General features: G+C 34.5%; 2 protein-coding genes and 1 pseudogene across 2 annotated transcripts; 1 reads left to right on the forward strand and 2 right to left on the reverse strand.

Annotated features, from left to right (window-relative positions):
• The first annotated feature begins 633 nt into the window (after nucleotides 1-633).
• On the forward strand, nucleotides 634-13645 carry LOC120127729 (annotated as a pseudogene).
• A 1011-nt stretch (nucleotides 13646-14656) lies between these two features.
• On the reverse strand, nucleotides 14657-16209 carry LOC120127730. The gene is made up of 3 exons (XM_039145581.1): nucleotides 15754-16209; nucleotides 15541-15674; nucleotides 14657-15470 (listed from the first exon to the last, which is right to left on the reverse strand). Exons 1-3 carry the CDS (start codon nucleotides 16207-16209, stop codon nucleotides 14657-14659), a joined length of 1404 nt encoding a protein of 467 aa, XP_039001512.1.
• Nucleotides 16210-16318: 109 nt separating this feature from the next.
• On the reverse strand, nucleotides 16319-17307 carry LOC120127674. The gene is made up of 2 exons (XM_039145536.1): nucleotides 17204-17307; nucleotides 16319-17095 (listed from the first exon to the last, which is right to left on the reverse strand). The coding sequence occupies exon 2, from the start codon at nucleotides 16963-16965 to the stop codon at nucleotides 16351-16353; it is 615 nt and encodes a 204-aa protein (XP_039001467.1). The 5' UTR covers nucleotides 16966-17095; nucleotides 17204-17307; the 3' UTR covers nucleotides 16319-16350.
• Nucleotides 17308-21935: the final 4628 nt, after the last annotated feature.

The raw sequence follows: 21935 nt of genomic DNA on the forward strand, positions 1-21935 counted from the left end.
CTAAGTCCGTTCTTGTGAATTTACCGACGTACTATTTGTCTCTCTTTCAAATGCCAAGGGTTGTTGGCAACAAACTTAACAATATCATTGCAAATTTCATATGGGGAGCAAAATCGGGTAAGTCTATCCATTGGGTTAAATGGGTCGATTTGTGTGCTCCTAAGGATTATGGTGGCCTAGGCTTAGTGGATCTACGAACTAAAAAACGGGCGATGCTCAATAAATGGATAAGGAGGTATGGGTGCGAATCGTCGAGCCTTTGGAAATAAATGATTAAGGCGAAGTATGGGCTGGATTATAATAATGTTTCCTTGCAAGTATGGGCTCCTAGATTTGGAAGAGTATTTTGCAGCCTTTGTGTAACGATGAGGATGTGTTTACAAAAGATATACTTTATTGCGTAGGGGATGGCTCCTCGATAGATTTTTGGAACGACCATTGGAAGGAGGTTCGCTCACTCAAAACAGCCTTTCCAATAATTTTTGGTGTGGCCTTGAAAAAGTTAGGTAATGTTAAAGATTTTGGCCACAAATCGAATGGGATGTGGTGATGGACAATTGAGCTGAAAAGATCTGTTTGATTGGGAAATTCCATTGTGGGGTGAGTTTATTAACACTCTAGAAAGAGTAGTTCATGGTTGCGGGGAGAAGGATTGCATTAGCAGGAATAGTTCATCTAATGGTGTTTACACACCCAAGGGCTACTGTCTCAAAGCCTCCATTAGTTCAAATGGCGATAAGCACTTACGGAGTATTATTTGGGATAATTGTGACTACAAAAGTCCAAAGTTTTGGTTGGATGGCGGTGTTAGGGATGATTCCCGTCCTGGTGAAGCTAGTTAAACGTGGGATTTCTGTTGAATCCCAAATGTGTGTGTTGTGCCAAAATGATCTGGAAACCGTTAACCATTTGCTGTGCCATTGCAGGTTTGTCTCGAGTGTTTGGTGCAGGTGGCTATCGCACTGGAATCTAAACTTGGTGATGCCTGGGAACCTTAGAGCGTTTATCCTAGCTTGGGATGGCTTGCCGATTACTAAGAGGTCCAAACAGATGTGGAGTATGGTTCTGCTCGGGTTTTGTTGGTCAAGTTGGTTATGCAGAAACGATTCTATTTTCAATAGGAAAAGATGGAGCGAATCTCAAATTTTCGACTGAGCCATTGTGAGGGTTGGTTTTTAGTGTAAGTGTAAGTGGCCCGATCTTTTCTCCCCTTCTTTGGATTTGCTAAGTTGTCCAGAAGCGTTTATCTTGTGTTTCAAGCTGCTGTGATGGAGTTATCTGATTTTATTATTCGTGCTGTCTTTGTCGCGTTGGTTTTTGTTGGAGTGGGGATGGTTCTTCTATCGATTGGATATTCGGTGGGGCTGTTGGTGCTATGGTCTTGGCCGTTTGTGCGAAGAGTAAAGTTATTTCGGTGCTGATGGGTTGCGTGGCAGGTGGCGTTGTGCTCTGATCGCCTCAACTGGTGCGTTCTTCGCTGGTAAGGACCTGGTCTGGTTCTCTTGCAGACGCGCAGGCCGTTGTTGTATTCACAGTGGGAGTTCTCAGCTGACTGGGGCCTGGTTCCCGTGCATCGCCTGTTTGGTACTTTGGTGCTAGGAATGATATGCTATGGTTGTGTGCTTTTTGCTTATAAGGTTTTGATTCGATATCAAATTTGGACACTCTTTATCCTTCATCTAGGTATAGAGAGGTTCTTTAACAAGGTCCAGTCCAATGATTGTACTATACTTTTAATCAATCATACAAATACCCCTTTCAAAAAAAAAAAAAAAAACTAATAAAAGTTGTAAATTTGAAGAGTATATTGGTTGCATTATTTAGAATTAAGAATAAAATATATTATTATACAAATTTTAAAATTATTGTATTAAAATTGTCAACTAATTAACTATCAATGATATAGTTGACACAAAATTGAAATATTAGTGATTTCATGGGTAAAATTTAATCTTTAATTTATTACTTTTATATATTAGTGTAAAATAATCTCTTGAATTTACAAAAGTATTTTTCTGAAATTTTATATTTCTTTGACAATTTCTAGAATCATTATTAAATTGATACATCTAATAAATGTTAATATTGAATGTTTAGAATTATGATTAAATTGATGCATGATATAAACATTTAAGGTTAAAGTTTATTATTATACGTATTTTAAACATTACCACGTCATTTTTAGCTATCATCGGCGAAGTGACTTAAATGATGAAACCCGCTTAGCTAATCGATCTAAACGTAATTTTTCGTAATTGGGTAATCCAAATATAAACATACTAATAAATTGGGTGAGTATAATCTACTTTACTCTAAATTCTTAAATAACCGTACTCTTTTCTTTACTAAGAACCATAATTTTTCGTAAATTCTTTTAAAACCCCTGAAATTTTTTATAAGCAAATTGATCACCAAAGTTCTATCTTCATTTGATAACCAAAAACGACATAATCATTCTCGAATCCCATAAAATGGGTTAGTTCACTCTTCCTCTCGATCTGTTAAACAAAAACCAAACTCAAATAACTTAGTTTGTGGCCATTATTTCCTAAGTTATTTATTTATTTATTTTTGTTACATTAATTCAAGTATCTTTGTTTTGTTTTAGCATTTCTCGGTAGCAACGCCGCAAACTTTAAGCTTTACTATCCCTTCACAAAAATCGTTTTTTAGGATAAAAAACAGAACTTTAAGTGTACGATAGTTATGGAAATTAAGGACAAATTTGTTCGAAAATTATCCAAAAAAAAAAAACCAACTTCGTCATATAATCTTTATAAAATTAGGATCAAATCACAAGTTTTAATCAAAAATAAAATTTGCTTTTATTAAAAAAAATTTAGTAAATTCATCAATGGCGTCACCTCCATTATCAAACAATAATGAAGTATCAAACAATACTTACGATCTTCATGATTTTAAAACATCAATATCGTTTATCTTATGGTGTCGGTGTTGATCATCCTCTTCATTCAGATCATCGAACGAGTTCACAATTTGTTTCGAAATGAAATCATCGATCAACTCGACATCGAATCGGGCCAATTAGCTGATTATGACACATCTCTCACCGACGATTTCGATTGGTCTTATGAGTCGATGTCATTGAACAATCTCTGGGCATTGGAGATTTTCAATAGGTTCATGGCGTATTTGGTTAAAAGACAAGACCCTGGGCTGAGTCCCGAGTTCTTGGAACAAGTTTCTCCATGTGTGAGCTATAAAAGCTTGGAGGAGACAACGATAGATGAATGTGTGATTTGCTTGGAAAGTTTTGAAGACGATGAGATGTGTCGTGTTTTTCCTGTATGTAATCATGTTTTTCATTTTGGGTGCTTAGATAATTGGATGAGAAATCATTTAACTTGTCCGATTTGTCGGAATTGTATAGTAGATAGTTTAAGAATGACAATGTCAATAACATCGTAGATATATATATATAGATTTTGAATATATGTAGTTTCAATCATTCTTCCAATAAAAGCTTTGAAAAATACAAGTGGGTTAGGAATTACTCGTCACTAAATAGAAAATAGATTAAGTTATCACTATTTTTCTATATAGGAAATAGAAAAGCTTTGCAGTTGATTCAAGATTAATTCTTCTTTATCTTAATTTCTTAGTTATTTATGAAAAAAGCCCAAGTGCTAAATTTCAGGGGCGAATCATGGGTGGGCTTACCTAGGTCGTGGCCCACCCTAATCCCAAAAATCTAAAAAAAAAATTAAATATAACTTAAACGAAAATATGTATGAATTATGTTAACAATTATATTGGTCTAATTGATATTTTTTTTAATTCAGTTTAAATATATATAACTTTATTATAACTTTAAACTAAAAATATATGTGAATTATATTAGATAAATTTTTATTATATTTATATTGATTCATCTAATAAAATTTTCTATATTCGTTATCTTTAACTTGGTTGATTGTGGTAGCTGTCTATTGTAGCCAGAATCCAATTAGTCCTTATCACGGGACGTAATAGCTATTCATTGTCCCTATCTTGCCTGCAATACATATTTGATTATATCTTTCAATTTTGATTGGTATAAAGTATTTCATAAAAAAAAATTAATTAAGCGATCTCATCTCAGGGATAACTCTTCTTTGTCTTGATGTTCATATTGAAGAATTTTTTTTCGATATTTATATTCTTAATGAATTTATAAACAAAACAATAAAAACATTTTCTACTTGAATTGTTGCATTACCATCTCTCATACCTCTTGGTACTTCTAAAGTTACAGAAAGTATTTTAGCGTTTGACTTCATTATTGCATACACCTCAAAATAATAAGCAAATTGTTTTATTCTTATTTTATGTTAATATCAATGACCTTACAACGAATAATGATGTTCTTATATTTTGCTACGCTTTGACAGAAAGAACTTATTACGTTATCAAATTTTAAATTAATTAGATCTGTACGGAACCCATAAAATGAAGATGATGGCCATGAAGAGACAAACAGTGAGGGCAAATGATAATACGACAATTTATACAGAAAACATTCCTCTCGTTTTTCTTTATAGATTCATGAAGTTCATAAAGTATCAAAGAACATTTATCTAAGAACACTGTCGTAAAGAATTGATCTTACACCAACCTATAGGAAATTAAAAATAAAATATAATTTAAGAAAATTGACTCACAATCGAAAGTTGAGTGATCATAATGTAAACTTATTCGTAGTTGAATGCCAAAATGTAATTTTACCAAAAACTAACTCATGTTTGAGATTTAATTTGTTATTTGATTGATTAATTTAATGACTCGATCGTGATTTTTTGAAACATAATGATCTAATTATAATTTTTTTATCAAATCCTTTTAAAAGTACTGAAAATTTGTTATAGCAGATTGGCCGCCAAAGTAGGACCATCATTTGATAACCTAAAACAACATAATTATTCTCAAATCCCATAAAATCATTTAGTTCACTTTTCCTCTCAGAGACTGTTAACCAAAAACCAAACTCAAACAACTAAGACTTTGTTGATGATAATTACCTTTGTTTTTGGCCATTATCTCCTGATTCTTTTGATACATTAATTCAGGTATCTTGGTTTCAATAATTCTCAATTGCAATGCCGCTAACTCAAAGCTTTCCGCTTAGCTATCCCTTCACAAATTTGTTCGTAAATTATCTAAAATAACAACTTTGTTAACTCCCCAAAGCTTAAATCTATAATCTTTCTAATGTTGTGATGGAATCACCAGTTTTTATCAAAAAATAAATTTTATTTTTATTCAAAATACAAATCTTCATCGATGGCGTCACAATTAGTATCATACAACAATAAACTCCTCAACGTCACATATCTTTAAGATTTTCAAACATCCGTCTTCATTTGTCTCGTAGGATCAATAATCATCTTCATCCTCTTCATTCAAATCTTTGAACGAGTACAAAGCAGGCTCCGAATCGAAGCGATCAATCAACACGACATCGAATCGGGCCAATTAACTAGTTACCATCCTTCGTTGTCCGATAATATGGATTGGTTCCAGGAACCGACGTCGCAAAACAATCTCTGGGTGTTGGAGATCTTCAACGGGTTCATGTCATATTTGGCTGAAAGACGAGACCTCGGGCTAACTCCTGAGTTCTTGGAACAAGTTTCACCACGTGTGAGTTATAAGAACTTGGGGGAGACAACCTTAGATGAATGTGTAATTTGTTTAGAAGGTTTCGAGAAGATGAACTATGTCGTGTTTTTCCTATTTGTAATCATATTTTTCATTTTGGTTGCGTGGATAGTTGGTTGAGAAATCATTTAACTTGTCCGATTTGTCGGAATTGTATAGTAGATAGTTTGACAAAGACAATAAAAATGTAGATATATATATGTATGTAGCTTCAATTTTGCTTTAAGTGGATTTCAATTGACAATATATTGTTCAGAATTTTTCGAAGTTTATTGACAATGGGCACATATCCACAAACTTAGTTGCTCAAATTCAAGTCTTTTAGGAAGAAGAATAAATATTCTCTTTTTACCACTTATGTCACTCAATCTAAGTAGGTTAAATGTTCATAAGCAAAGGATTTATAGAAAAATAAGAAAAGTGATATTTATTTTTCCATTTTCATTAATGTCTTTCATTGTTTGTTTGATTCTCAAGAATCCTTTCTTAAATAGATTTAGCAAGTAATAGCACTTGGACCAGACTAAAAATAAATATTATTAATGATTAATTTATATTTTTCATGTACCATATATTACTTTGTCAATGCCATATATTTTCTAATTTTGCAAGAAAATATGGATTTACAGCTAAAAAATTTTCTGGGTTATATCTGAAAATGATTTGGCAGAATCCTGATAATCCTCCCAAGACTCCTGCTCTGATTTTCTCAATTAAAAAACATAGCAACTTCTAGAATCAAATTCCTAAAATTGGAATCTCTTACAAACAATTTAAACAATATTCTCCTGTTTTCCTTTCACTACATTCATAAAGTTTACTTTTTATTACAGGAAGCTTTGTTGCAGGTTTTTTTAAAGGCAAATTTCAAGCTAAAAACCAGACATTAATGAAGATGGTTACTCTAAGTTTTGCAATCATGAGAAGGAGCCAAAGGATAAATTATTCGCGCCCTACCCTTATTTATTCTTTGATTAAGGTGTGATTTTCTTAATGCAATATTGACTGGATTGCTTTAGAGTCGTAAAATACCTACTACCTGCCTACTTTTGACTTTTAATCCTCCATTAACTCATTCTTATATTTTGAAAATAATTAATATGATTTTTTAAAGAAAAATAACTTTTTGATATATCTATCAATATTGGACTCATTGATTGATTAGTCTTGGTCAAGTATTGTACAAATTTATTATGAGACAATTCTTTAAATCCTTTAAAATTTTATAATGTAAGGATTTGAATCCCGAATATTATTTAAATGACATAATATCTCATTCCGTTAAATGTATATGAAGCCAAAAAAACCTTATAAGGACCAATGTTTTATTTAAAAAATTTCAAAGGGTTAAAATGTATTTTATCATTATATTTATTTGAAGTTTTATAATTTTAATGGAGTTAAACTATATATTTAATATTTTGGAGGGTCCAAAGCATAAATTTACCATTATATTAATTACAAATTTTATAAAATCTAAAGAACTATTTTTTTAATATTACGATGTGATTATAAGGTTATATATATTCAGAATCTTTCTTATCAATAACAATGCACACACATCATACAAATGTAATTGTTCGAATTTAAAATTTTAAAGGAATAACACTCTTTTATTACTAAGATTAATGAGTTTGTTGATTGATGAAGTAGACAACAACTATGGACGACGATTGGACATCAACTAAGATAGTGATTGTTCAGATTTGGAGATGATGATCTAGTTTTTTGATAGAGAAGATTGTATATATGGTGTCTTACTCTACATTGATTTTGATTAGACATCTCAAGAAATAATGATGAAAAATGATTAATCATATGGTGAAGTCACGTGTGTTAATACATTATCATTAATGAGTGTTCGCAAAGCATATTCGTGAGGATAGAGATGAAAGATACGTATTAGTTAAAGAGAGTTTGTAAGATACAATTTATACAATTATAAATTTGTGTGAGTTGCTAGATCACATAAATCACAGACTAGCAGATAGTAGGAAAGTTATATATAAAAAAAAAACTAAAACTTGAATTTAACCTTGGGAGACCAAATCCACCATCAGGTTCGAGGAATCTTAGCCACCAACCAAGTGATGATTAATTACATTGTTTGTCGAATTGCTGGGAATTACCATCCCAACTTTCCTGGTCTTTTTTAATTATGACAAATCCTTTTATTCCTTTCTTTTTATTAAAATAACAATTTTCCAGCTTCGTATAAATTACCTCACAAAGTTCACCGTCGATCCACCTTCCTCGAACTGTAGAGCTACTAATTAAATCCAAACTATTCTAGTGAGTATATATATATATAACTATCAGTATTCGACTTATTGACTGACAAATCTTAGTTAAATATTGTACAAAATTATTATGTAAAGATATTTTAAATCTAATTTATTTCATACATAATGTCAATATTTAAACCTCAAATAATATTTAAGTACCTAATATCTTGTCCAGTCAAATGTGGATGAAGCCAAGAAAAACTTATAGGGACCGATGTTAAATTTAAAAAATTTCAAAATATTAAAATGCATTTTTATCATTATATTTATTCGAAGTTTTATCATCTTTAAAGGAGTTAAATTATATGTTTAATATTTTGGAGGGGCCAAAGCACAAATTTACCACTATATTAATTACAAATTTTATAAAATCTAAAGAACTAATTTTTTTTTTAATTTTAAGAGGTGATTCTAAGGTTGTATAGGTTTAGTATCGTTATTAGTAAATAACAATGAGTACATATCCTACAAACATAACTGTTCGAATCCAAAATTTTAAAGAAATAATACTCTCTTTTACCATTAAAACTAATGAGTATGTTGACTGATGAAGTAGATAACAATCGTGGAATGCGATCAGACGACAATTAAGGTGGTGATTGTCCAGATTTGGAGATGATGGTCTAGTTTTTTGGTAGATAAGATATGTTGATTGGGAATGTCGTGGCATTGATTTTGATAAGACGACTTAGAAAGTGATGGTAAGGACCGATTAATCATCTGGTGAGATTACGTATATCAATACGCAGTCACTAGTAAGTGTCCACAAGTATGTTCATAAGATTACAAATGAGGGATATGTGTTAATCAACGGAAGCTTGCAAAATAAAGTTTACACAATTTAGAATCGTACGAGTTGTTAGATCGCATAGGTCACAAACTCGCATATAGTAACAAAGTTCTAAAAAAACTAAAACTTGAATTTACCCTTTGGGGGTCCAAATCCACCATCATGTTACGAGGAATCTCAGCCACCAACCAACTGATGATTAATTACATTTTTCAAAATAAAAAATTCCCGGGTTTTGTTCATAGATTCACACCTTCCTTTTCACTAAAATAATTGTTCGTCGAATTGCTGGGAATTATCATCCCAACTTTGCTGGTCTTTTTTCATTACTACAAATCCTTTTATTCCTTTCCTTTTATTAAAATAACAATTTGTCAGCTTCGTATCCTTCCTCGAACAATAGAGCTACTAATTAAATCCAAACGATTCTAGTGAGTATATATATATATATATATGTTATTCTCCGATCATCTTCAAATTACCTCCTGAATTCCAATGGTTCGATTCAGTAGTGAGAGATCTTCCTCCTCTTCGTCTCTGTTTCCATCATCTTCACGAAGGAAATATGATGTGTCTTGAGTTTTAGAGGTGAGGATACCGCAGAAACTTCACGGATCATTTATATGCTGCACTAAAAAGAAGAGGAATAGTCACTTTCAGAGATGATGAAAAGCTCGAGTCGGGTGAAGCCATAGCGCCCGAGCTCTTCAAAGCAATCCGTGAATCATGGTGCTCTGTAATCGTTTTGTCGGAGGGATATGCTTTTTCGAGTTGGTGCCTGGAAGAACTTTCCGAGATTATATAACAGAGAAACGAAAAGGGACATAAAGTGTTTCCGATTTTCTACCATGTGGATCCATCTGATTTGAGAAAACAAAGAGGAAAAGTTGATGAAGCCTTTGCTAAACATGAAGAGATTTTCAAGGACAACAAAGAGAAGACGCAGAGGTGGAGATTTGCTTTAACTGAAGTAGCTAACATCAAGGGATGGCACTTGAGTAGCAGGTAACCATCTTTATTCTTTCACTCGAACAATATGATAAGGATTGTGCCATTAAATTTTGAGTGGTTTTTTATTAAGCTATTTATTTACTTTGTTTTGAATTCCAAGGCATGATGAAGCAGAATTTATTAAAGAAATCATCAAAAGGGTATCGACGAAATTATGTCAAACATTTGCTAGTCCTCCTAATGACATTATTGGAATTCAATCACGTTTGGAAGAGCTGCGTTGCAAAATAGACGCGGGACATGTATATGATCAAGTTCGCGTTATAGGGATTTGTGGTATGGGCGGCTTAGGTAAAACAACTCTTGCAAGATTTGTTTATACCCAAATTTCAAGCCATTTTGAACGCAAATTCTTTTTGGCTGATGTTCGTGAAGTTGTGGAGAGACATGGCCTTGTTTATTTGCAGAAACAACTTATTTCCAAGATTTTTCCTGAGGAAAGTTTCAAGATTTCTAATGTTTATGAAGGAAATGACATTATAAACCGTTTGTTATCTCAGAAAAAGGTTCTTTTGTTATTGATGATGCAGATAACATACAGCACTTACTGTGTTTGATTGGGAAGCGTGGTTGGTTAGGTTTAGGAAGCAGAGTCATCATAACAACAAGAGACGAGCATCTGCTGCAAATGTATGGAGTGGACGTTGTGTATAAGCCGATGAAATTGAATGCTACGGAAGCACTTCGCCTTTTCAGTCTAAAAGCTTTCAGAAGTGACACGCCTGCAAAGGATTTCGTCAAGCTTTCGGAGAATGTAGTGGAATATGCCGATGGCATTCCTTTAGCGCTCGAAGTTCTTGGTTCTTTTCTTTCTGGCATATCAAATGCAGCTCAATGGAGAAGTGCTGTAGAAAGACTTAAAAAGGAGTCTAAAAAGGAAATTATAGACAAACTTGGAATAAGCTTTGATGGGTTAGAGGAAACAGAAAAAGATATATTTTTAGATATTGCATGCTTCTTCAAAGGAGATGACAAAGATATGGTAACAAAAATTCTTGATGGTTGCGACTCTTTCCCGGATATTGGGATAGATGTTCTCATCAAGAAATCTCTGATAACCATTGACGAAGACAACAAATTGTCCATGCATTATTTGCTACAGGAGATGGGAAAGAAAATTGTTCGTCAAGAATCTCCTAATAGGCCTGGAAAACGTAGTAGATTATGGGAAGACAAGGATATTCATTATGTTCTTGCAGAAAACACTGTAAGTCAAGCACTGAATTATGCAGTTAATTTTAATAAATTTTACTATGTTTTTACTCTGATTTTCAGGCTACAGAAGCTGTTCAAGGCATAACTAGCGGTCGTACAGGGTACAAATTCATACATCTCTCTATGTAAATGTAGTTGATTACTGTGTAACTGTTGAAGCTCATCCATCTTTTTTTTATCAGGGTACAGAACAAGACTTTAGCTTTAAGCGCTGATGCCTTCTTGAAGATGAAAAGGCTATGGTTGCTAAGGGTATTTAATGCGCCAACCCCGAATTCTCGTGATCTCAACTATCTTAGTAACGAGTTAAGGCTTTTGGAATGGCATGGATATCCTTTCAAATCCTTCCCTTCAAGCTTCCACCCAGAAAACCTTTTTCACTTCTTCCTTATAGCCATATTAAAAAATTATGGAAGCCAAACACCGTGAGAATTACTAATTTATTTCATCAATAATTTGATTGAATAACATAGATAGCGAAATGACATTGTTGTTTTCTTTAACAGCCTTTACCCAAATTAAAATCAGTCGACCTCAAAGGCTGTGAAAACCTTGCGAAAACACCAGACTTCAGTATGGTCCCAAACCTTGAAAGTTTGATTTTGGAAGGCACTAGGATATCAGATTTTTATCCAACCATGAAGTCTCTAAGGAGGCTTAAGATTTTGAGTTTAAAAGACTGCAAAAGTCTTAGGAGTTTCCCATCCGAAATTGGAAAGAAATCTCTTGAAACATTAATTCTTTCAGGTTGTTTGAAAATCAAAACGATCCAGGAGATTGTGGGGGAAATAGAGTGTCTGCGGCAGCTTTGTTTAGATGGGACTGGAATTAAAGAACTTCCCTCTTCAATTGGACATCTCAGGAGTCTTGAGTTGCTAACTCTGAAAGATTGCAGTAAGCTTGAGTGTCTCCCAAACAGCATAGGAAGGTGTGAATCCCTTGAAAATCTTAATCTCTGTGCCTGCTCTAAACTTGAAGACTTGCCTGAGAATTTGCAGCAAATAAAGTCTTTGAGGGAGCTTGACTTGAGTGAAACTTCCATAGCAGCCCTACCACCCTTCATTTTTCATATGGAAAGTTTGAAGTTCTTGTATTTTCACGGATGCAAGAGACCACCATCTAGAGGACGATCACTTTGGCCTTTCATTTCGAGGACAACTGAAAGACAGGGTCTGAACTCTATGACTCAGAGGCTACCTGTTATTTTGTCAGGTTTGAGTACTATGAAAGATCTGGATTTAAATCACTGCAACATTCGTGATGGGGCTATTCCAAATGATATTTGCAACTTGTCCAACTTAGAAATTCTAAGTCTTTCTGATAATGATTTCACCACGTTGCCTACAACCATTGGTCGACTTTCCAAGATTACTTTTCTAACACTGACTGACTGCCAAAGGCTCAAATCACTGCCTGAGCTTCCAGCAAACACAAGACTATCGGTAGAGGGTTGTACTTCATTGGAAGAACTTGCAATTCCAGCAACAGCCTGCAACTATCCAAGGAGTTATGGATATATTAATGCTTTGAACTGCTTCAAAATGGCAGAGACCAACAATGTGATAACAGTTCTGAATAGAAGTCTTAAGGTTATCTATTTATTTATTTGTGGTACTGATTTCAAAAATGAGGTCTTGTTTGCAGGTAGCTGCAGATGCAATGTGATAAATGACCTGCTAATTATCACTTATTTTGTTTTGTTTAATAGGTAGTGGCAAAGGAAAGAACAGGACACTTCAGCATTTTCATTCCGGGAAGTGAAGTCCCACGATGGTTTAGGAATGAGATGGCCGTGTCTTCAAATTCAGTAACAAAGATGCCATTGCCTCCCAATTTTCTGAATGATGGTCAGATAGTAGGGTTTGTTTTCTGCTTTGTTTTCTCCTCTAACTTCGATTATAGTCCTGGCAGGCTGGAATTTGTTTCCCTTGAATGTACTATCCATGGTAGAAATTTCTCTTGTAAAGTCGGAGGCAATAAGTTTCATTTAGAAGCGGGATCTAAGAGGGTGACTGAGGACCACCTTTGGCTATATTTTATGCCTTTTGACGACTTGGATTTCTCATCCCTGGAGGAACTAATATGTGATGAAACTGAGATTTCTGGATCCAACATAGACATGGCAAAGGAAAGATTCGAAATGGAGGTTGTATTCAAAGTCGAGAACATCGGTTCCAAGGAGAAGAAATGTGGGGCTCGGATAGTGTATGAAAAAGATTTGGAAGAGATGGACGAAACCATAGATGAGCATGGCAGATCAACTTCCTCAAATTTTGATGATAGCCATTCAAACGATGGATCAACTGGGAACAACATTGGTTCCCCGCATGAAGAGAGAATGGCTAATTGTCAATTTATCGGTCATTTTATTCGGAAAATCATCGAGATATGTTTTCCGTGTGCTTTGACTCCAGGTTGAACTGCAAAGCAGGTAAGGTACAGTTCTGCTTTGATTTAGGATCATTATTTCGAATCATCCAGCGTTAATGTTAATGCAGTTTGCATTACATCCGGATTACTCTCAGACAGCAGCTTTATTTCCGACTTATTTACACTGCTTGCTTATATCTCATCTTCCAACTTTATTTCTGATTTTTCTTTATTCTGGCAGTCCATGAGAGCATCAGAAGACGGAAATGCAGCAGAGAAGCAACTTCTTACCCAGACAGATCATTCATCATCTTGATCCAACATTGCTTCCTGATTTTGAACTAAAGGGGTTAAGTCTCCCAGGCCTAGAATAACAAACATGTGAAGTGAAACCCAAGGACTTACACATAAAATTCGTAATGAGGGTTTCATTCTTTATTTCTAAATTATTAAATTTCTTGAATAATTATACATCATGATTTTATCATTGTTAATATATCAAATATTTATCAGGACATAAAAACAAATGCATCAAGTTTCAAACCCCAACCACACTTCTGTTAGTTCATCCACAATTACTTTTTGAGAAATAAATTTTATATCTTAGTTTCAATATTCGGAATTTTCTTTAGGGGATAATTTATATTTTAAGCCATTTATTTGATATCAATTTTAATCTTTGGACACAGACAGTTAATTTGCTAAATTATACCATAAAATTTTATTACTAATAAAATGAAAAGAAAATTGACTCCAAATGAAAACATACTCAACATGAAACCCCAAGTGGATTTTGTTTAGAAAATAAGACAGATCCATGCTAAAGTAGTGGGTTCTTTTTACAGTAAAGTTTTGTAATGTTGTTTAGTGATATAAATATATAATTTCTGGCTTTTGATTCATTGAGCAATTAATTTAAATTAAATAATATACTCCAATCTATTATTGGAGCGAAGCAATACAGTTTGTTTCATCTACTATATCGATATTTGAATTTTAAATGTTGTTTAAGGACTTAAAAATATAAATTATCCTCAATTTTCACTGTTGGTCAATTTTTTATTTTTGAATAGGTCTATCCCGGTTCAACTATAAATATAATCAATCTCATATGATTATCGAATATTAGAAATCAGTATTCAAACTATATATTTAATAGGAAGAAGAAAATGGAATCTAAAATTTTATCAGCATTAAGTAAGAACCCAAAAGCAGTGAAAAAAAGTGTATGAAGCCTTAACAAAGCTTCCATGAACCACAAGAGACTAATATACATGCATTAAGAGAGACAAAACAGACCAAATAAAGCATTAAACATCTAAGGGACTTAAGATTGTCTGACCACTGTGATTTTTCCATAGCTTTCCCGCCATCTAAAGCTCTTCGGAACAGTGCAGCAACCACCAAATTGCTGTTGCAAGTAAATGATTGCAGCAAATAGCAAAACCCCAATAGAGATAATCACATCCCAACCAGTGGAGAAAAAAACATCAGCAGGGTTCACGTATATGTATGCTCCTTTGTGTTGGACATAGCTGTGGTTATTGTAAAGATCATATGCATGTGGCAGTAACCGAACCAGACTGGTACCAATATAGAACAAGGGGCTGAGTGCATGTTCTTTCGATCTCGAGAACATATTGAACAGTATCTGAGGCAGAAGGAAACCGTCTGAGATCAAACCTGCATATGATTTCAGGTCATCCCAGGCTGAACGCTGCCAGTAGTGGACTGGACGAGTGGGAAGCAACACGATCTCGCGTTTATAGTTCCCCCTATCTACGAGCAGAACCATGAATGCACCGGAAATGTGCAATGATAGTGTGACAAGCAAGGTCATTTTCTCTGCAAACCATAGGCCTTTGTGGTTTCCGTTGTTCAATCTACTCGAAAATGCTAGCTGGAGAATGCGGAATTGCAACAAGAAAGCTACCATTGATGTTATCCTAATGATGACCTCGTTTGCTTCAAGCCATCCACCGGTCTGAAACAAGACGGTATCCTGATCGTGTTTTCTATCAAATAAGGCTTCATAGTTGAGCACCAGAGGAATAAGTTGGCCCATGGTAAGGATCAAGAGCATAACAAGTGAAGTAGAGGGGAGTGATTTCGGATGCCTTTTCGAATGATACAGCTGACTTCTGACAAATAGACATGCAAATGTTTGAGATAACCATGGCAATCTCAAGATCCATGGTCCAAATCGTATACCTTGCTTGCTCCCTACTGTAAACAGTTGAAGACACATCTAGATGTTCAAGGTAAAGGAGATCAGACTCCTCCCTTGTGCTTTCGATTTTTCCCTGAATATACCCTCCATTGTCGAAGACTTCTACCGGAGCAAGCTGAAAATTCAGAAGAACGTTACAGTCCATAAGCATTTCCGGGCACTCGATCGATCGATGCAAACTTTCTGCATCCAACCATACACAAGCCTCCAGTGTCAGCATCATAAATCCCTTCAGCAGAAATCTCCATTTTCTCGTCAGGTATAACAGATGCATAACTTTCATCAGCTAAATTTGGACGAGTGTGCAATTTGATATCTATCTTGTAGCTAATATTGGCTCGGCCCTGTGGTTCCCACTTTGTCAGCCTCTCAAAGCCATCGATAGTCCTAGCAGAAAGTACATGGTTGGTCTGCTCGTAAAACTGATTATCGATGGTTAAAACATCGGCAGAACCCCATCCAGTTCGTCCTTTCAAACTTTCAATGACAATGTTGAACTTCATCTCGGAAGAATAGGGACTAGGGTATCTCTGTCTGTTGTTTTTGTCAAGTTTCTTTTCCGGACATGAATCCCTTACCCTGTCAAGTTCAGTGTATTCATACCTCAAATTATAAGGAGCCTCGATACGATTCTTGGTACTTCGAAACATGATTGTTTCGAAATAAACTGAATCATCCTCAGTTTTGTTGGTCCAAATTTGCCCCGTTATGGTATTAGTCTCTTTGATTGACCAGATTGCAGGGAACCTCAAGCTTAAACTTGTTGTGCAATCTCCAACACGAGCATTTGATCAAGAGTTTATGATGTCGAGAAACCGGCAAAGCAAAACGAGCAACTGATTCTTCTTGTCATCCCACATTCCTTCACCGATCAATGTTGTGTTGGGATTGAAACGATGATAGAGACTTGAAAACTTGGTATTATCTTTAAACTTTAGGAAAATCTGAACTCTATTCGGAACATCCATGCAATTAATGACATCTAAAGACAGAGAACCAGGCAAATCCGCTATCACCCCACCGAAAGGGAGGCACTTCTTGTTGGATCTGCGGCCTGTATACTGCAAATTAAATACATTTGAGGTTGCAAGGCTTGACAACTTTGAACAAAAGGATCTTCCTCGCATTACACTGTATATCGATAAACTCTTTTCGGAATCACTTTCACCGGAAAATTTGCCCTCGGAATCTCCAGACACAAAGGTGAACTTGTAATTCAGTTGTGGATGCATCATTATGGAGATTGGTTCAAAATAATGGTTATCATTGCTAAGACTCAAACTCTCCAAAGTTCCGGTAATCAAACTAGTAATACTACTGGAATTCTTGATATTATAAAGCTTAACAACAGCAGCATGTGAAAGCAAAGTACCTTCTTTTAAGTATGCAGAACCTGTTCCAACCATACAAAGATTCCCAGAAGACTCTGAGCAGAATCCATGAAGCTTCAAAACAAACGAATTCTTATGCTCCGCAACAGCAGGTGGCTCGTGAGGCGTGACAGCTGAATCTTTTGATGTTCCACTTAAGAGGCTTCTGAAAAGAAATGGACTATGTATCTCAAAGCTTCCCTCGATCATAAACGTGCCGTCTTTATAGGTTTGGTTCACCACAGTGGTGTAAAACGAGAATGAATTCAGATACCTGGTTATGTTTGCACTTACAACTCTGAAATTTCCATCAGAATAGTAAAAACCAGATTGGTGTGGACCAATGTCATGGTGGCAGGTGAAATGGAGATGAGATTTGGGGGAAAGATGAAATTAGGGTTAAGGGAATTAGGAACTCGGAGGTTAGGGATTTGGGAGAGAGAGGAATCGATTAATTTACTTGATGGAGATGTGGTTTTGGAACAGGCCAAGGGAGATAACAAATATGATGCGGATGTGGGTTTGGAGCGGGATGAAGGAGAGACCCAACTACAGCTATTGAAGACCAATGGGTGATGGCAACCCAACCGTGAAGCCTAAGAAGAAATCTGTTAAAAGAATCTAGCAGGAAGCAAGCAGTTAGACTACAAGATAAATGCAGTGACAGAATTGTAATTGAGAATTATGCTGAGATGTAATTCTTCATCTTCAACTTTCTTCATTTCTAAAATCCCCAATTCTATTATTTTCTTCATTAAAATTGTGACAATTGGTAATGAGTCACATTAATTGATTCAAAATTCGAAAAAAAATTTGGGATGCCTAAGAAAAATACTAAAATGGCTTAAACAAATTCGATTGAAGCAACAAAACCTGTACATGCGGAGTTGCAAGAGGAAGTGCCGAGATGGTGGGTTGTTAAACGAGAGAAATAGGAGGAACGTTTAGTTACCTTGGAAGCTCAGTCTACAAAAATACTGGTTATCTTCAGAAGATTATTCAGATGATAGAAAAAAGCGCAGAAGAAGGTGATCACCTAACTCCAACAACTAGTAAGAAAGGAGCTGAAATTCCTGCACCAAAAATAGAAGGTATGACACCTTTTGAGGTTACTGTAATTAATGAGCATGGAATATACTCTTTTAAATCTGGAGAACCATGTATTTTACAATCTAAACTTGGTGATAAACAATCTGATCCTATTCTGCCAACTGTTCCATCTTTGAGACTGGTTAGTAATGAAGATGACTCAGGGGAGAATTCTAGTGTTATTCCTGTTACTGTTGGTGCTTCTGTTTCATTTTCTAGACCTCGAATTGAACTTCAGTTCTTTGATGGTTCAAATCCTAGGAGTTGGTTGCAGAAATGTCAAAAATATTTCAAATATTTGCTATTCCTGAATCTCAAAAGATTGAAATAGCTTCTATGTATTTGACTGAGAAGGCTGAAACATGGTTTGATGGGTATCTTATGCACAAACATAAGGTTACTTGACATGAGTTTACAGCTGATTTGTGTCACTGATTTGGCATCAGTACATATATTGATGTGGTGGATGAGTCCAAAAAATTAACTCAAAGAGGTACTGTGGAAGAGTATCAAGAACTTTTTGATGAATTAATGCCTCTTATCATACAACAGAATCCTCATATTGAGGAATATTATTTCATTTCTAGCTTCATTAGTGGCTTAAAAGATGAATTGAAGCATAGAGTTCGAGCACATGAATCAAAATCTTTGGCTGTTACATTTAAACAAGCTAAACTTCATGAACTTGCTGGTGAAATTAAAAGTAAAAAATTTTGAACTCATGTTCGGAGTTTCTACAATTCAAATCAAACTTCTACAGTGAAAAATTTGTCTACTACAATTCTTCCTAAGCATAGTCCTCCAAGTAACAACCGTTGAAAACATTTTGATGTTTCGATGTAACAAATTAAGTGTTAATTAATTTTAAGATTTTATATTGAATTATATTCGAATATGAAAATTATTACTCCAAGTTTTCAAAAGTCTATTTCAATCCTTACTCAAGTGTAAAAAATAAGTTTCAATCTTAAAATATTTTTGAAACAATTTTTACAAAGTATTTTGAGCCATATTCGAGCCAAAAATAAAATTATTTAGTATGGTATCGATACCCCCTATAGGGTACCGATACCCCTGTGAACATTTTGGTTCCGAGAAATAACAGAATGCTCGAATGGTACCGATACCTAGGGGTGAGCAACGAAACTGAGAAAACCGAAAAACCGACACGAACCGAGTAAAACGGTTCGGTTCGGTTCGGTTTGGCTTTAAACGGTTCGGTTTTCGGTTCGGTTTAAAGGCTTCATTTTTTTGATTCGGTTCGGTTCGGGTTTTCCATATATAACCCATTTGTTCCATATTGAACCAAATAGGCAATTTTTGTAAAAAAAAATTATAGTTTCAAGTGATTTTTTCATTGAAAAACCGAAAAACCGAAAAACCGAACCGAACCGAAACGAAAAACCCGAACCGTTAAAAAACCCGAACCAAATTCAATTTTTTAACTATTCGGTTTCGTTTTAAATATTAAAAAACCGTTTATTTCGGTTCGGTTCAGTTTTTGGTAAAAAACCGAACCGAACCGAACCGAATACACCCCTACCGATACCCCCATGCAATGATACCGATACCCCTAAGGTGGTACCGATACCCTAAGGCATATAACGGTCGAAATATTTGAATTTTACACTGCAGGTACCGATACCCTATGAAGGGGTACCGATACCCCCACGCTCCAAGCTGTTTTATTAATTGTTTTCACACTTAAACGGCTCCATTGACTCCACTAATCATCCCCAACGTTCAGAATCAATTGAAGGAGTATTTAAGCAAGTTCTGAAGCCATTGATCAACAAGAAATCATTGAGAAACAAGAGAGAAAGCATCAAACACCAAGTTTGTGCAATTCAAGCCAATTTTCCTTTCAATATTCATTTTTCTTTAAAGAACATGTTGGGATTTTCGGAAGCTCAAATCGACAGTCGAAAGGTTTGCAAAGAGAGGTCGGAACGGTTTTGTGTTTAGGGAGTAAGGAGATTGAAAGATAGAGAATTGTACAGTGATTTATAGTGGTTCGACTTTCTCAACCAAAGTCTACGTCCATTACCTTAGCTCCTCACCAAGGATTTTCCAACAAATTCACTAATTTCTTCTTTCTTTTGAGGATAAAGAGTAACCTTACAAACTCCCTAGTTTTTCCGGGCTAAACTAGAACATTTCCCTAGCTTTTACACGGGATTAGCTATAACCTTTCTCCTTTACAAAAGGATAAGAAATGTAAAAAAGAAAACCTCTCTAAGGTAGGTGTTTACAAGATTGAGCTCACAAGAACAAAATATATACAAGAGAAAGATGAAATAAGAATGAAAAACTCTTCTCTTGTGTTTGATTGCTTGGATAATTGTTCTATTACTTCTTCAAGTGTCCTTAACTTGTATTTATAGCTTGGAATGTGTTTGAAGTCGTATATAGTCGTTGGGGATGTTTTAGAGCCGTTTGGGGATGAGAAACAATTAATAAAATAGCTTGGAGCGTGGAGGGAATCGGTACCCCCTCATGGGGAATCGGTTCCCTAATTGCAATATGTTTTTGATCGTTAGACAGGGGGAAATCGGTACCCCCTGGGGGAATCTGTTCCCCCTGGGGGGGAATCTGTACCCCCTGGACAATCTGATTTTTCTTGAAACCCTTTAAAAAGAAAATATTTTTGGCTCGATTAAGGCTCGAAATACTTTGTAAAATTGTTTTAAAGTAGTTTAAGTATAAAACACAATTTTACACTTTAGTAAGGATTAAAATGAACTTTGAAAGACTTGGAGTAATATTTTGATATTAGAATAATTACATCGAATATACTTAGAAAATCTTTTGTAAAATCTTAAAATTCATTTAACTTAATTTGTTATATCGAAACATCAAAATGTTTTCAACAATCTCCCCCTTTTTGATATAACAAAACATTTGAGTAATTTTAAGATTTTGAAATCAAGTTTGAAATTACTCCCCCTAACTTTAACACTTCTCCACTTTAACACCTTAACACTTCTCTCCCTTTTTGTTAAATCAAAAAGACTCTGATCTTTAAAGTTCAAAATAACTTTGGAGAGTAAGTAGTAAATTTGACATTTTAAAAATCATTTGAAAAATCAAAGCTCCCCCTCAATAAATGCATTCCAAATAAAATTTAGCTTTAAGAACAAGACACTAAAATAAAATTGAATTTCAACAAAGAATAACAAACATGTTAGTAGCACATGAAATTCAATATATCCAAGACTAAAATACTTTATGCAATACCAATTGTTGAAATTTGATATCAATACCAATTGTTAAAATTAAGTGCATATGCATAAAGTTTTCCAAAAATGTTATGCATTTGAAAATTTTGATATCAATTGTTAGAGAGATATCATTTTCATTTTCATTTAAACCACATGCATAAACATTCAAATTTAGGTAAAAAAAATTTAAAATTTGTAAAATCAAAGTATTTGAAAAGTTGACATCAATTGTTAGAGAGATATCATTTGCATTAAAACAAATTTTGACCAAAATTTTATTATGATGAACTAAAAATTCTGAAAAATCATTACAACTTTAAAATATTCATCATAATCATCTTTTCAACATACATGAGATTAAAACAATGATGCATAATTATTTAAAACCAAAACTCATGCATGCTTAAAATCAAATGAGCAACCAAATAATCCAAAATTAAAAGTATTAAGCTTAGAGGTTACCCATTCCTTTTTCATGTGTGGCTAGAGCATCTTGAATATCATCATTTTCATCACAATTGCTTCCACACACCTACAAGAGACGTTTAAGTAGATTTTGGTATCCAAATTGCTTTGGATCCTTGAACGTTAGTTACAATGCCCCTTGTTCCTTTTGGAACCCATACTTGCCTAATTTTAATACGTTTTCCTTTCTTCAAAGGACAAGTATGTTCCATATGACCATGATAATGGCAA

Source organism: Hibiscus syriacus, unplaced genomic scaffold, assembly GCF_006381635.1.
Source record: "Hibiscus syriacus cultivar Baekdansim isolate YM2019G1 unplaced genomic scaffold, ASM638163v2 tig00110472_pilon, whole genome shotgun sequence".
In the NCBI taxonomy this organism is placed as follows: domain Eukaryota; kingdom Viridiplantae; phylum Streptophyta; class Magnoliopsida; order Malvales; family Malvaceae; genus Hibiscus; species Hibiscus syriacus.

Bases quoted from the DNA above. Each gene is read 5' to 3' on its own strand.
- LOC120127730 (XM_039145581.1), bottom strand. From the start codon at position 16,209: ATGTTTCGAAGTACCAAGAATCGTATCGAGGCTCCTTATAATTTGAGG. The intron at 15,675-15,753 runs GTTGGATGCAGA...CTGAATTTTCAG, and splicing joins ACACTGGAGGCTTGTGTATG to CTTGCTCCGGTAGAAGTCTT. The intron at 15,471-15,540 runs GTATACGATTTG...TCTATTTGTCAG, and splicing joins TACAGTAGGGAGCAAGCAAG to AAGTCAGCTGTATCATTCGA.
- LOC120127674 (XM_039145536.1), bottom strand. From the start codon at position 16,965: ATGGTTGGAACAGGTTCTGCATACTTAAAAGAAGGTACTTTGCTTTCA.